The sequence below is a fragment of the Cyprinodon variegatus genome, unplaced genomic scaffold (assembly GCF_000732505.1).
Source record: "Cyprinodon variegatus isolate N-32 unplaced genomic scaffold, C_variegatus-1.0 Scaffold47, whole genome shotgun sequence".
Taxonomy (NCBI): Eukaryota; Metazoa; Chordata; class Actinopteri; order Cyprinodontiformes; family Cyprinodontidae; genus Cyprinodon; species Cyprinodon variegatus.
The window spans coordinates 843,977-857,006 of record NW_015150500.1 but is presented as its reverse complement, the minus strand read 5'-3'; the positions used below and the strand labels follow the sequence as shown (position 1 = coordinate 857,006).

The 13,030-nt window shown below is 39.8% G+C and overlaps 1 protein-coding gene across 4 annotated transcripts in view; it reads right to left on the bottom strand.

The window, feature by feature from the left end:
- Positions 1-13,030, bottom strand: part of LOC107082107 (low-density lipoprotein receptor-related protein 1-like) — a 128,147-nt gene that overhangs the window by 44,349 nt on the left and 70,768 nt on the right. For 2 of the 4 annotated variants that reach the window (XM_015370599.1, XM_015370600.1), the window contains exons 14-24: positions 12,655-12,844; positions 12,436-12,561; positions 10,324-10,464; positions 9,997-10,122; positions 9,771-9,887; positions 8,345-8,425; positions 8,095-8,145; positions 7,452-7,619; positions 5,018-5,200; positions 4,747-4,944; positions 4,431-4,676 (exon numbers count right to left, since the gene is read on the bottom strand). In XM_015370599.1, coding sequence (XP_015226085.1) covers positions 4,431-4,676; positions 4,747-4,944; positions 5,018-5,200; positions 7,452-7,619; positions 8,095-8,145; positions 8,345-8,425; positions 9,771-9,887; positions 9,997-10,122; positions 10,324-10,464; positions 12,436-12,561; positions 12,655-12,844 — 1,627 coding nt within the window. The remainder of the gene's footprint in view (positions 1-4,430; positions 4,677-4,746; positions 4,945-5,017; positions 5,201-7,451; positions 7,620-8,094; positions 8,146-8,344; positions 8,426-9,770; positions 9,888-9,996; positions 10,123-10,323; positions 10,465-12,435; positions 12,562-12,654; positions 12,845-13,030) is intronic. The other 2 variants (XM_015370602.1, XM_015370601.1) reach the window with 1 other exon arrangement.

Genomic DNA, 13,030 nt, shown 5'->3' with positions numbered 1-13,030 from the left:
TTGTTCTTAATGAGGGTGATGATCAAGAGGAAGGTCACTAATTAAAAAAAATATATACCGGTATTTTTTTATTCAGCGTGTGAATTAGGACTGGTCTTTTATCCACATAGATGAAAACTTGCATTAAAGATCCTTCATAAAATCTATTTGTCTTAGAATCTGATGAGTCTAACGTCAAATTTAAATGTCACTATTCAAAGACGAATAAATATCTCACATTTTTCCAAACATGGTAGATGTTCCTGCAATGTTCCAAATAAGTTGTTTTCTTTTGTCCAGCCTTGACACATTTTTTGCAAATTTCCTTCTACTCTATTAACAAAGTACTCTCCAAAAGTATTGATACTTAATAGTATCATATTTTTTGCCTTTCAGAAATATACATCCAGTTCTCTCCGGAAGGAAGTAAAAGCTATCACATCGAATTGCTAATTGCTGACTGCTTCTTCCGTTACACAATGGATTCACGAGGTTGTGTCTTTTCTAAAGATAGAAAATAATAGATTTATAATGATTAGAAATAAAATAAAAAATTATAGTAACCTGCCACCATTTATTGACTGTTTTTTGGAGTGAACACAGCTAATTTTTTCGATTGTCTCTGCTCTGTTTAAACTTTTTCTTGCAAATGTGGGTATCTTCATTTACATCTGAATACACTTTAATTGAAGTTTAATTGTGTATCAGACAAATATAAATACAGTTTAGTTAATATAATACAGCTAAAGAAACAAAAAATTGTCCACATGACCCTGTGTGGAAAAGTAATTCCCTCTACACAAATTCCATCATTTCAGCAGGAAGTGACATAGTTGTGAAGGAAATGTGGATCACTCTTCTTTGCAGATTTGTTCCAGTATAACTGAGCCTTGCAGGATGGAGCCTCTGGTCAATGGGATGCAGAAACCTCTTAACATGATGCAGGTCTGACCTTTGACTCGGACACTATCTAATCCTTCATTCATACAGCAGAAAATCTCCAACAGAATTTGTTTCAAGAAACTTAAATTTCTTAGTCTATTTAATCCTGCGGTGGACTGGTCATAAATGATGCAGCATCACTACATCAGTCGCAGGCCTGAGATATAAGGTTTATAATAGTTTTTCAAAGGATGTTTCAACACTTAGTATACTTGTGTTCTTCAGTTATCTCTGTCCCAGTGCTCTAGTGCGAGCCGACAGAATTGACAAATACTCGTGGATAGTTGTCTGAACATCTTCAGAAAAACTGTGTGAAAGCCCGGTTCCATTTAATTTAAGCATGTTTTGTTGTTCAGACCAAGTGGTTTGTTAATTTTTTGGGTCTGGCGGTAATCAGGTCTGAATGAGACTTAACTGTTGTGGTTATTTCCCAATCTAACATCGGTGACCGTCATTATTCCAGCCTGATTGGTTGGGTGGCATTTTGCTCCTCAAAGAATATAAATTGTCATTACTCAGGTCATATTTCCCTAATATTGAAATGTTTTGAGGAACTGAAATCTGTTAGTCTGAACAAAAAAAATAACCAAGTGAAGTCATCTTCCCCATCTGAGAGCCAGTCTGTTAAATCCAGGCCACCGCTGCAAAAAGGACTTTTAATCTTACAACTCCAGCTTAAATACATGTATTCCGAGCAGTGCAGAAGAGCTCTGCCTTGCATTGTACTGAAGCTGGCAGTCATGTAACACATGCCCTGGGTGACTCTCCCTATAGAGGCTCTGCTTAAAGCTGCTTCAATCCTATGTAATGAAAACAGCGAGTAAATTAGCAGCAGTTATCTGGAGCTAACAGGCAGCCAGACAGGCAGCAGGATGAACAACAGCAGGCAGCTGGCTCATCTCTAAAGCCTGTCGGTGAGGAGCAGCCGGAGAAAGTCATGTTTCCTTCGTGAATATAGTTTATTCCTTTTATGCCGGTGATAAAATTGCAAACCATTTTAGAGGGCCCTGTTTCTTTTGATTGAACCCTCCAATTTTCAATTAATGTTTGCAGAAAATAACGTACCGGTACATTAAAAAAACTATAGCAGTATCTTCATGGTCTCTTAATGAACCTTCTGACCAACCAAAAACTTAGGTTGAGTACAGACATACTTTATGACTCTTTCAATCTGTAGAGTACATTATTTTGGGTTTGATGGTGTCATGATCTTGAAGCTGATGACTGACTTAATCATTAATTTCATTCACCTGTCCAATTCTGCCGGGTAGCTCATTACCTCTCATCTGATCCATCTGCTCCTGCCTGTATTTAAGGTGCTTGAATCCAGTCAACAGGGCCAGTTTATGTTGTTCTCTCTAGCAAGTGGTGAGAGGGTTTTTAGAGTTCCTTGGTGTCTCTCATTTTATGAGCCTGACCTGTTTTGCCTTTCAACCACTGAGGCTGCCTGTTCCCGTCTGATCTGTTTTCCTGAACTGTCTCTGGACTCCTGGACCTCTGAGCCTGTCTGTTCCTGGTCTGATCTGTTTGCCTGAACTGTCTTTGGACTCCTGGACCTCTGAGCCTGTCTGTTCCTGGTCTGATCTGTTTGCCTGACCTGGCTTGGGACTCCTTCATGTTCTCCTGGGTTGCAGCATCTGGGACACTCTAGGTGGCGCTTGCTGCATCGGGTTGGCAACCCACCGGCCGGATCCTACCTCTTTCTCTGGACATGGACTGAACTTGAAAACCAGGTTATAGATTCACAAGGATAAGCATCCTCCATCAGATTATCATGGTCACTAACCTGTGTTTCTCTCCTGCAGAGGTTACAGCCTTAGATGCCCTAGCTGCTGCTACTCCGATCTGCTGTTTTTAAATTAACACTTTTTGAGTAAGCCCACTATCTATCTTGCCTGAATACTGGGTCCTCTGTTCTGTGTTGTGACAGTCAGGCTCCACAGACAATGCAGTTTCTGCTAGGAGCTAATGTGTATATTCAGTCCGTGACCATCACATACAATTTTAAACTTCAGCTGAACTATGGCAACAACCATAATTGTGTACTTGTAAAGGTTGGGCTGTTATCCACCTCTGGGATATCAATTCCCAGAGCTATAGTGGCAAAATAGGACACAAAAAATACAACAGTTTCCAGTTACAGTCCTGTAGCTTTATCCAAATTCCTGTGATGATATGATTGAAAACTAAAATACCCTACCTTTATATAGATCCCCTTACTTAATATAGAAAATACTCCTTTAGTATAATATCATGTTCAGCAAGACCCTCATCCTCAAATTAATTAACAGCCTTCCAGTTTAGACTTTCTACAACCTTTTTTTAGTATTAATTAGTACAAGGTTAAGGTGTACAGAGCGCAGGATATTAAGACCAGATGTTTTTGCAATACGTTAGAGTTTATAGTACTCTCATGCACTCTAAAAATAGTTTTAGGAGCCTCTTAAAGAGAGAAACAGGCCCACAGCATCACAAATTCTCAATCTCCACCAAACTAAACAAGAGACACGTTTTTGTTTCACACCAGAAAACAAAATGTTAATCTTCTATCAACAAATCCTTAAATGCATGTGAATATTTTCTAATGGCTGTCATAGAGACCTGGTGTCCCCGGATGCCACGTTTAGCTGCAGCTAACAGTGAGCTTTGGAGTTTACATACACCTCCTTCCTCCTCCCTTTTTGTGACTGCAACATGAATGTAGGTCCTTGTCTAACCTTGTTTGCTCCAGCTCCTTTTCCATCAGCTTTCAAGTTTTAAATTATTATAGGGAAAGTTAGTCTATTTTCTTGCAGCCTTTTTTTTCTGACATATATATAAACACACATCTGCTTTGGTTGAATGGCATGCTATCCTGTCTTTCCCATTTTGAAGAGTCGCTGTGAGAAATTGGCCTCAAATACCAGAAGGAAACAGGAAGTCATGGATTGCTTTGCAGGGATTCGAAGTTAACTTGAAAGTAAAGCATGAATTAAAACAACGCAACTAGTGTTGACATTACTTCCTTGGACATGGTGTAGGACGCATGCTATTTAGAATTTCTTCTAAAAAAATTAATTTTTTTGCGTTTTTTTTTAAAAGAAATAATAATACTCAAATAAACCTTTTTTTAAGTTTTCAAAGTGATCTACTGTGACAGTAATAGTATTTTAGTATTTTATATAGAAGTCGCAATAGATATATTTTTGTGGGAGTGGTGGCCTAGTGGTTAGAGCATTGCACTCGGGTCCCAAGGTTCGGAGTTCAAGCCCCACTCTGGGTTCCTGAGCAAGACCCTCAATCCTGACACTGCTCCAGGCACGGCACAATGGCAGCCCACTGCTCCCTAAGGGGATGGGTTCAATGCAGAGTTTATTTGGATGCTTTGTACTTATGACAGTGTAACAACAATAAAGTTGAATTCTATTCTTCTATTATACAGACAGCATTGTATAAAGTAATATTTTTTTTTTTCCATTCACACTAATTGTTTAGATCGAACCCCATGTCTGTTTGAGTGGATCTGTTACCTGTGCTCTTGCAGCTCTCCATATCTGACTCAAGTTCCCAGCCATCGTAACAAGAGCATTTCACACTGAATTTGTCCTGTTCGCAACGCTGACTGCACTTCAGGTGTTTGGCGCAGAAGCTCTGTATCTGACAGGTCTTGTTGTCAGGGCCAAGCTCCATGCCCAGCGGACAGGAGCACATCACGCCCTCAATGGGAGACACCGTGCAGTTATGGCTACAGTCGCCGTTGTTCATAGAGCAAACATCTACAAAGAAAGAAATGATGAGGCCATGAAGGTTTTCCCTCCCAGTTCCTGGATACTGTTCTTTTCTTACCGCAAAGTTTCTCGTCAGAGCCATCTGGGCAGTCGTCGATGCCGTTGCAGATTTTCTCTGCAGACAGGCAGATGGTAGTGTTGCTGGCACACACGTGGTGGGAGAGCTTACACACCAGGGCATCGCAGTTTTCCTCATCCGAATTGTCCTCGCAGTCGCTGTCGCCGTCACAGACCCAAGCTTTACTGATGCAGCGAGCTGAGGACAGAAAGCCAGGTTAGGACTAAACTAGGCTTTTACCTACCTGACGTCTTTTTACGAGTCTCCTCACCGGAGTCTCTGCAGCCAAATTTGACAGTTGGATCACACATGGGTGTGACGCCCTCGCAGTTCTTCTCATCACTCATGTCCATGCAGTCGGTGTCTCCATCGCAGCGCCAGCGCAGCGGGATGCACAGGCTGTCCATCCGACACTGAAACTCATCGGTATGACAACCACCGGGTGGACGTGTGGCTATGAGGGGGAACAAAGAGGTTTTTTTTAGACATGAGCACGGATAAAGTGCAAAACCATGAAGCAGAAAGGTAACAGGAAGGGCAGTTTTAGCACAACAGATTACAGGACACATGGATTAGTCATCACTCCAGCTGAAATGTGAATCATTCTATTCTCCTCTTGCTACGTAAAAAAGCTGAATTATAATCAAACAGTACAATAATGAGATTGTGTATGCATGAGGCATTTTTTTTATGTGGGGATTGCTCTTCTGGCAATAAAAGTGTAAAATAACAATCTGAGGTAAAATGCAACAAACTACCCATGATAATAACAAACATCTGCTACAGGAGACTTTGATGAGCTCAATGCAACAGATAATAAAGACAAACCTAATAATCAGCTCATGCTGTATGAGCCCTTAGTCTATCTCCGTATAAAACGGTATTTGTGCTATTGGTGCTATCAAAGGAGCTTTTTATTTTAACCCATTGTAACGTTGCAGATTAGGGTTGAGGAATAAATGTTGGAAAATATTTAAAAGGCTCTTTCAAAAAAGTCACAATGACCATCAAAATTGTGGATAGATAAAATGTCAAAAAAGTGGAAATGTCCTAAAATCAATTACAGTGATTCGTAAAAACTGTTATAATGTCAAGAAGCAATTACAACAAAATTAATCAAGGAAGAATTTACAACATTGAGAAAAAATCTAATTAAGGAAAAATCATGAAACTGGTATGAAAAAGTAAAGATTTGACTGAACCCATTGAACCAAGTTTTAAGCCTGATTGGCTCAAACATAGGAGATACAAGGGAGCTTTGTGATTGGTGGCAAACCATCCCCTGTTTAAAAAAATGCATTTGTGTATTGAGGCACGTCAAGGGAGTGTCAAAGATCCACACACAAATGCAGGGAAGTTTAAAGACCACTGGCACTTTGTGATATAATTTATAATTTTTTTATGGATCAGAAATATTTTGGTGATCTTATTCTGTGCATGTGTGGATCTTGTGTGCTTGTGTGAATCATTCTGTACATCTTTGAATCTTGTCCTTTGCATGTGTAGATATTTTTGTGCTTGTGTGAATCGTGCTGTGTGTTTGTTGATCATGTCCTGTGCATATATGAGTCACATATGTGTATTTGTGAAAACTGAGACCGATCTAACTCCATACTATCTTCTTTCTCTGAGCAGTGAACAGGGCATACCAAACGTTATTAGGTTGCATTTACAAAAAACCCTCTTTTGTTTTGAAAGTTAAAATTAGAAGCAGAGGGGACACAAATAAAGAGACAATTTTAAAGGAAGCTATATTTTATGACATACAGTAGCAGCCATTCAAAAAGGCCCTTCCCAGTCAAATGCCAACAGAATGGCAACTCACTTCCATCCAACTTCCAGCCCCTGGAGTGACCCGCTCTTGCATTTCTTTTACTCTGACTCCACCCTTTCACTGAATTACAGGGTCTGACCAGGAGATAACGCTTCTCTTTAGATATTAATGTCCACATATCATGACAGAAAGAATATTTTAGTACAAATATTGATCTTTAAAAAGAAACTGAAGTGGGACCAGTCAAAGACCAGCTAAGGGCCCATCAAGGAAAGTGGGGGAATTTTGAATGGCTACTACTGTAGGAAGACATATCTGCTTTTCCTTCAAGCTGCAAAAAAGGAGTGTGAGACTTAAAGCTGGCAACACGAAGGCTCAATGGATTAAAGCAAAGATTCTTTGTTTTATTAAGATGCTAACTGCTACTATGCTAGAGTTGAAGATGTCCCTTTTTTTGTTTTCAAATAGAAAAACATCACTTTATATATTTTATAGCAACTGTTTCCTCACAGTAATGCAGACACTGCCTTCTATTGCGATATAAATGTTTAATGATTAACAGGAGAAAGTCTGGAAAGCTCAAAGTTCTGTCGAAATTAGAGATTGGTAATTAAGCCAAATTAACAACCTTTATTGAGGGTAATTTGACATTTTTCCAAGGTTTTGCACAGCACTGGAAATTGTTAGGCACTTCATTGTCTTTTGACATCCAATCTATTATGGACTATTAAGGCAGACGTGGTCATGGTCGAATGCTCTGTCAAAACAATACTGGCTAGAATGTTAAATTTTATAGACAACAGACTGGCTTAAATTACACAGTATGACTCTGGTGTTCTGCATGAAAAAAATCATCCTTAGTAACTATTTTAAAATGTGCTTCGAGCCGGTGAAATGGACCATGAGCTGATCAGCAGATAGAGACACAGACCCGTGTTGGTGCAGTTTGCATGGGTCTCGTCGCTGTAGTCCCCACAGTCATTATCTCCATCACAGGTCCAGTAATTAGGGATGCAGCGGCCGCTGTTACACTTGAACTGAGTGGTGGAGCAGGAGTGCCGACACCCAGCTTCATCACTGTTATCCCCACAGTCATTATCTGGAGAACAGACGGCAAACATCACTTACAGGTCAAACAATTGAGCAAATACAACCGATCCCTTAACACATAAGAGTGGAAGCAGACAATACAGAATATGAAAGATGAGAGTTTAAATGACAGAAACTGCATAGATCAGAACAGGCACCATTAGCGATGACAGATTGAGCTCTACGGCACAAAAACAGCTTTTTAAACTATTGGGTTTTCAAGTCTTATGAAAAAAAAAAGATACTTTGTAACTATTTACAACTGATGTCTTGCTGATGTCACAAATTTGATGGTGGGATCAAGTTTGTGTGCAGCACATCAGGAAAGAGGCGGAAAGCTGAGGTTTGTGTTGGGTCCAACATCTGTTGGAGGCTGAATGTCGGTTAGAGAAGAATCCCTGGCTGTCTCTAAGCCTTCACTGGTCAGTTTAAAAGCTTTGGCTAGCGCCATCACTGCTTTGGTGCATTCTGATCTATGCACTAACCGGTCAGCTTTGGACAATTCAACTCATCAGAGCCGTCGTCACAATCCTTTTCTGAAAGACAGAACCAACGGAAGACAGCACAGTGGGCGAACAGCACGACACAGGACAACAAAACCAAAATACACAAAATGAACAAGATGACATGACGCACAAGAGATAAAGGTCCGGTGATTAAACATGCAGGGCCAACTGTGACCGAGGGTACTACAGGGCTGCTACAGGATGAACCAAACAGAGAATAGACACTAACCATTATCACAGCGCCAGTTGATGTTGATGCAACGCCCATTGTTGCATGTAAACTGTGTGAGGGGGAAGCAGGTGGGGTAAGCTGCAAAAACAGACATTCAGAATTTAAACAGCGATCTGCTTTCACCTGATGAAGCAGCCTTTATAATATAACCTACAGTAACTAGAAGAAAACTAGAGTAACTTTCTGGATTTAATGTGTAATTAGAAAAGGAAGAGAATGAAAAGTGATGTGATTTCATTGTTTATACAATCTGCTCAGTTCTGCGAGGCAGCCTCCAAGTTAATAATGTGTAGAACCAGCCTTTGCTGCAATTACAGCTGCAAGTCTTTTTAGGGATATCCTCAGCTGCTTTGCACACCTGCAAACTGATTACTTTCCTTTATTTTAAAACCATTAAACTCTGTCAGATTAAAGTGAGAACACACATAAGCAGATATTTTCACATGAATGTTTTCTAAACCAGAAATTGCAGCCCTTTGTGTGTTCACAGTTGTCGTTCTGGAAGATGAAATTCGTTTGCAGCCTCTGCAGAGGTTTTCCTTCATGTTTGGCCCAAATGTTGCTCTTTACATTTCCTCATAAACTCTGTCAGGCTTCCCTGTAAAAAAAAAAAAAGCATCCCCACAGGGTAAATCTGCCTCAACCGTGTTACTAAGTGGAGTGTTCAGTGTCACCTGTCATTGACACATCGGGGGTTTGATGGCCTAGTGGTTAGGGCATAGAGCTTGGAATCCTGATGTTCTGAGTTCAAGCCCCACTCCCACCGACTGCCACTCTGGGTCTCCGAGCAAACCCCCTAACCCCACACTGCTCCCTGGGCGCCCCATGATGGCAGCTCATTGCTCCCCAAGGGGATGGGTTAAATGCAGAGGTAAATTTATCCAATGTGAGATGAATAAATTTAAAATATTAGAATGACCATGTAGGACAAGTTTAATTTTGAACACCTCACGCCTCATCTGTGTGAGTTTAAGAAGCTTTGGTAAACTGCTCATCTCCACTAGAATTACCATGGCTCTCTTTTCTACCTCCGCTGATTAATGACTCCTTATCCAGTCTGTCGGCTTAGATAAATGACCATGCCTTGATAGGGTTGCATACTTTCTATTAATATCCTTTTTTTTTGGCAGGGGGGTTCTTTCTCTTTGTGATACTTTTTGTTCAGTAATGTTTTCTAAAAAAACCTCTGAGGCCTTCACAGAACAGCTGGATTTATAATGAGATTACAACACACATGGGGAGACTGTTCAATAATATTTCAGTTGATTTCAGTTAGGGTATCAGATTAAAATGTGTTGGACAAACAAAACATGTTGAAAACAGGTATTAAGAAGCATATTTATGTTGTAGCAAACTATGAAAATGTTCCAGGTATATGAATACTTCTGCAGAGACTGAATGGCAGGACAATAAGTAGACCAACCACAGGATGCAGGCTCATCGGACCGATCGCCACAGTCATCATCCAGGTCACACGTCCAGGAGACGGGGATGCAGCGCCCACTAGTGCAGGAGAACTGGTTGGGTGGGCAGGTTCGGGCTATAGGGCAAAGAAACAAGAACGTGTGTGTTAAAAATTAAGAAGAAGAAATAAATGTTTGGAATATGATATGAATTATATAATAATATGACGAAGCATGTAGGTGCACCAGAGCAGGTGGTGTTGGATTCGTCCTCATCGTTGCCGCAGTCGTTGTCCCCGTCGCACAGCCAGCGCAGAGGGATGCAGCGGTTGTTCTTGCACTTAAATTTGTCAGCAGGGCAGGTGTGCTGGTCTTAACAGAGGAAATTCAAGAGATTATTATTTTTTTTTGGAAGGTTGATTTAGTTTGCAAAGAAAATATGTCCGCAGTTGACCGCACTGAAAAACAGCTTTTACATATCCACAGTCACTGCTCCAACTCTACTTACACAACAACACACATTAAGAACCTGTGCGCTTATCAGGTTTTATATCTGGTGTGTTGTCGACTTACGACATAAATCTGGAGTCTCATCACTGTTGTCAAGACAGTCGTTATCCCCGTCACATTTCCAGCGCTCCTGAATACAGCGGTTATTCTTGCAGGCAAACTCCCCTGGCTGGCACTGAGGTGGGGGAGCGTAAGACGGGTTGACTGAGAAACAGGAGAGAATAGAAGTCAAACATTTCCAGGACACAAAAACAATCCTTTCCATTAATGAAAAGTGGAAGTATTTTGAGGAAAAGCTCATCTATCTAAATATCTGAAACCCATTTGTCAAACCTTCCGCAAACCGGTGGCTGAGCTGTAATTGCTAATAAATCATAATACAGAAAGGGAATATTTAGGTTCATTTACAAAAAGAAAAAAATCATATTTCACCCCTTTCTAATATGCAGCTGTTCTTCTAGTGGTTTACCCTACATCCATCGTAGTGCAAAGAGTCCCAAAGCTCCACTTATCATGTCCCACCATGCAATGAAGCAAAACCGACCCTTTAAAAGACCCGACCTCTCCACTTTAAGAAAAAAATGCGAGAGCATGCACGGACACATTTCTCTTTGTGCACGACCTGTTTAAAATTTGCTGTTCTCATAGCTCAAACAAGCTTACTGTGTCCACATACAACAGGGACTATATAATGGACTTTATAGCCAACTCAGTTAACTGACCGTTCGGACAGATGATCACTGCTTTTTGCGCCATTGGTCACGTAACTTGTCCTCCACCGCATGGTGCCTGCGCCATTTTTGTTATTAGTAGTGACTGCCTATGGCGACTGCCTATCGCCTTATGTAAGCATATCACCAGAATGATTGATGATTGAGGACCACTTATTTTGATGATCCACCCAGAAATAAAAGATTGTTCTATATACCTTTAAATGCCATTCTAGAGTAATCATATTATATTAAATTTGGATCAGAACAAATTGATCTTAAATAAATAACAGTCGTTCTCATATTTTGATTTAGTTTCTTTTAGTAACTAACTGTGGAGGAAACCAAATGCCGCATCATAAAAGTTAGACGAGCATAGCTGTATAATATATCTGAGACATACTAAGAGTTAGAAAGTGGGGAGCAACAGCAGAAGCTAAACGTTATAGGACTGATCTTCAGAGGTTCTAAATAGCAAGTGATATTTGCATTTGCAAATCAGTTTGGTTCCACCCATCAGAATGAGTGGATTGCATGTTTACAGAAAGATTAAGAGGGGCCATAAAAAAGATGAGGTTCAAAGCCATATACATATACTGTAGTTGCAGGTAAGAATAATAATGATTGAAAGAAATTATTTAAACGTTAATTATAGTTATAGTGCATCACACATCTCTCAAAGTACTACAAACAAAAGTAAAAAAAAAATACATTTATGAAAATAACAAAAGTGAATACATAAAAAACATGAGCTATCTACATAAATATAAATATTATATATATATAATCTAAAAATATCTGTAGTTATTATTGCCACAAAGGAGTCATTGGTGCAACGACAGATGGTGGAGAGAGAATCTGTGCGTATGTAAACATAAAGCTGGACTGTCAGAAAACATATCAGAAAACATAAAAAGGCTGCGGGACGGTAGACAACCTGTATGCAAATAAACTACAAATGAAAAAAATTATGAAAATTAAATATTGCTGCATATCTATATATAAAATGTGACTATTAAAAGAGCCTGCAAAGAGAACTGCATGGCTTTGAAGATCATCTTTCCTTAATGGCGACTCTCAAACTGCCTGTGGAACATGCAAGCTGCTCATTTTAATGGTCAGAACTAAACCGCAGCAATCATTGTTGATCACCTGCAACATGCCACCTTATTGCACCTGCTAAAACAATTTACACCGGCAATTTGGCGCCTCTTATTTGGAATCTTTAAAGATCAGACCCTAAGCAGTGTAATAAAATCAGTAGAAGCTTTTACAAAGTATTTCTTTTTTCAGTAAGTGTGTACAGGATTATACATCCACCTTATGGTTTGTTTATTTACCCCCCAACATTTTTTTTATTTAGTTGTAGAGATTGTAGGTCACATTAAAGGGGGTAAAAATTAATAAAATAAGATATTTTAGTCACATTAGTTTTCATAAATCCTATATTTTAAAGATACCATACCTTTGCAAGTGGTATTGTCAGATGGGTCCAGTATTTGATCTTCTGCACAAGCACATTGTCTGCCTCCTGGTATGGCCAGACACAGACTGCTGCAGCCACCATTAAACACACGGCATTCATTAGATCCTGCAAAATAAAGGATATCAATTAATATTAAGGATATCAATTAATATCAGTGGTTTGAATTTTCAAAATTCTATTTTGAATCTTGTCCAGCACCTTGCTGCTGCTGAGCATCGTACATCCGAATTTCAAATATGGGAGGGCGCTCATTTCGAAGCAGGGTGGCCGTGCCGGTGGTGGTGTCCAGTTTGTAAATGCTGCCGCTTCTGTATTCGTTCCAGAACAAGAAGTGTTTATAGTGGCAGAGGCCGAAGGCGTGGTTCAGCTCGTTACCTTCGTACACCGTCTGATGGCAGAAAAGCACCCAGATGGAAAAGTTTACGTTTAATGATGCTAAAACATTTAGGTAGAACTTTTACAAACGAAACCTATCAAAGTTTTATCATTATTTCACCTTCTGAAGGAAAAAGGGCAATGACTTAAGCTCACAACACTGCTATCGTATATTATTGATGAGTCTAAAAATTCATTT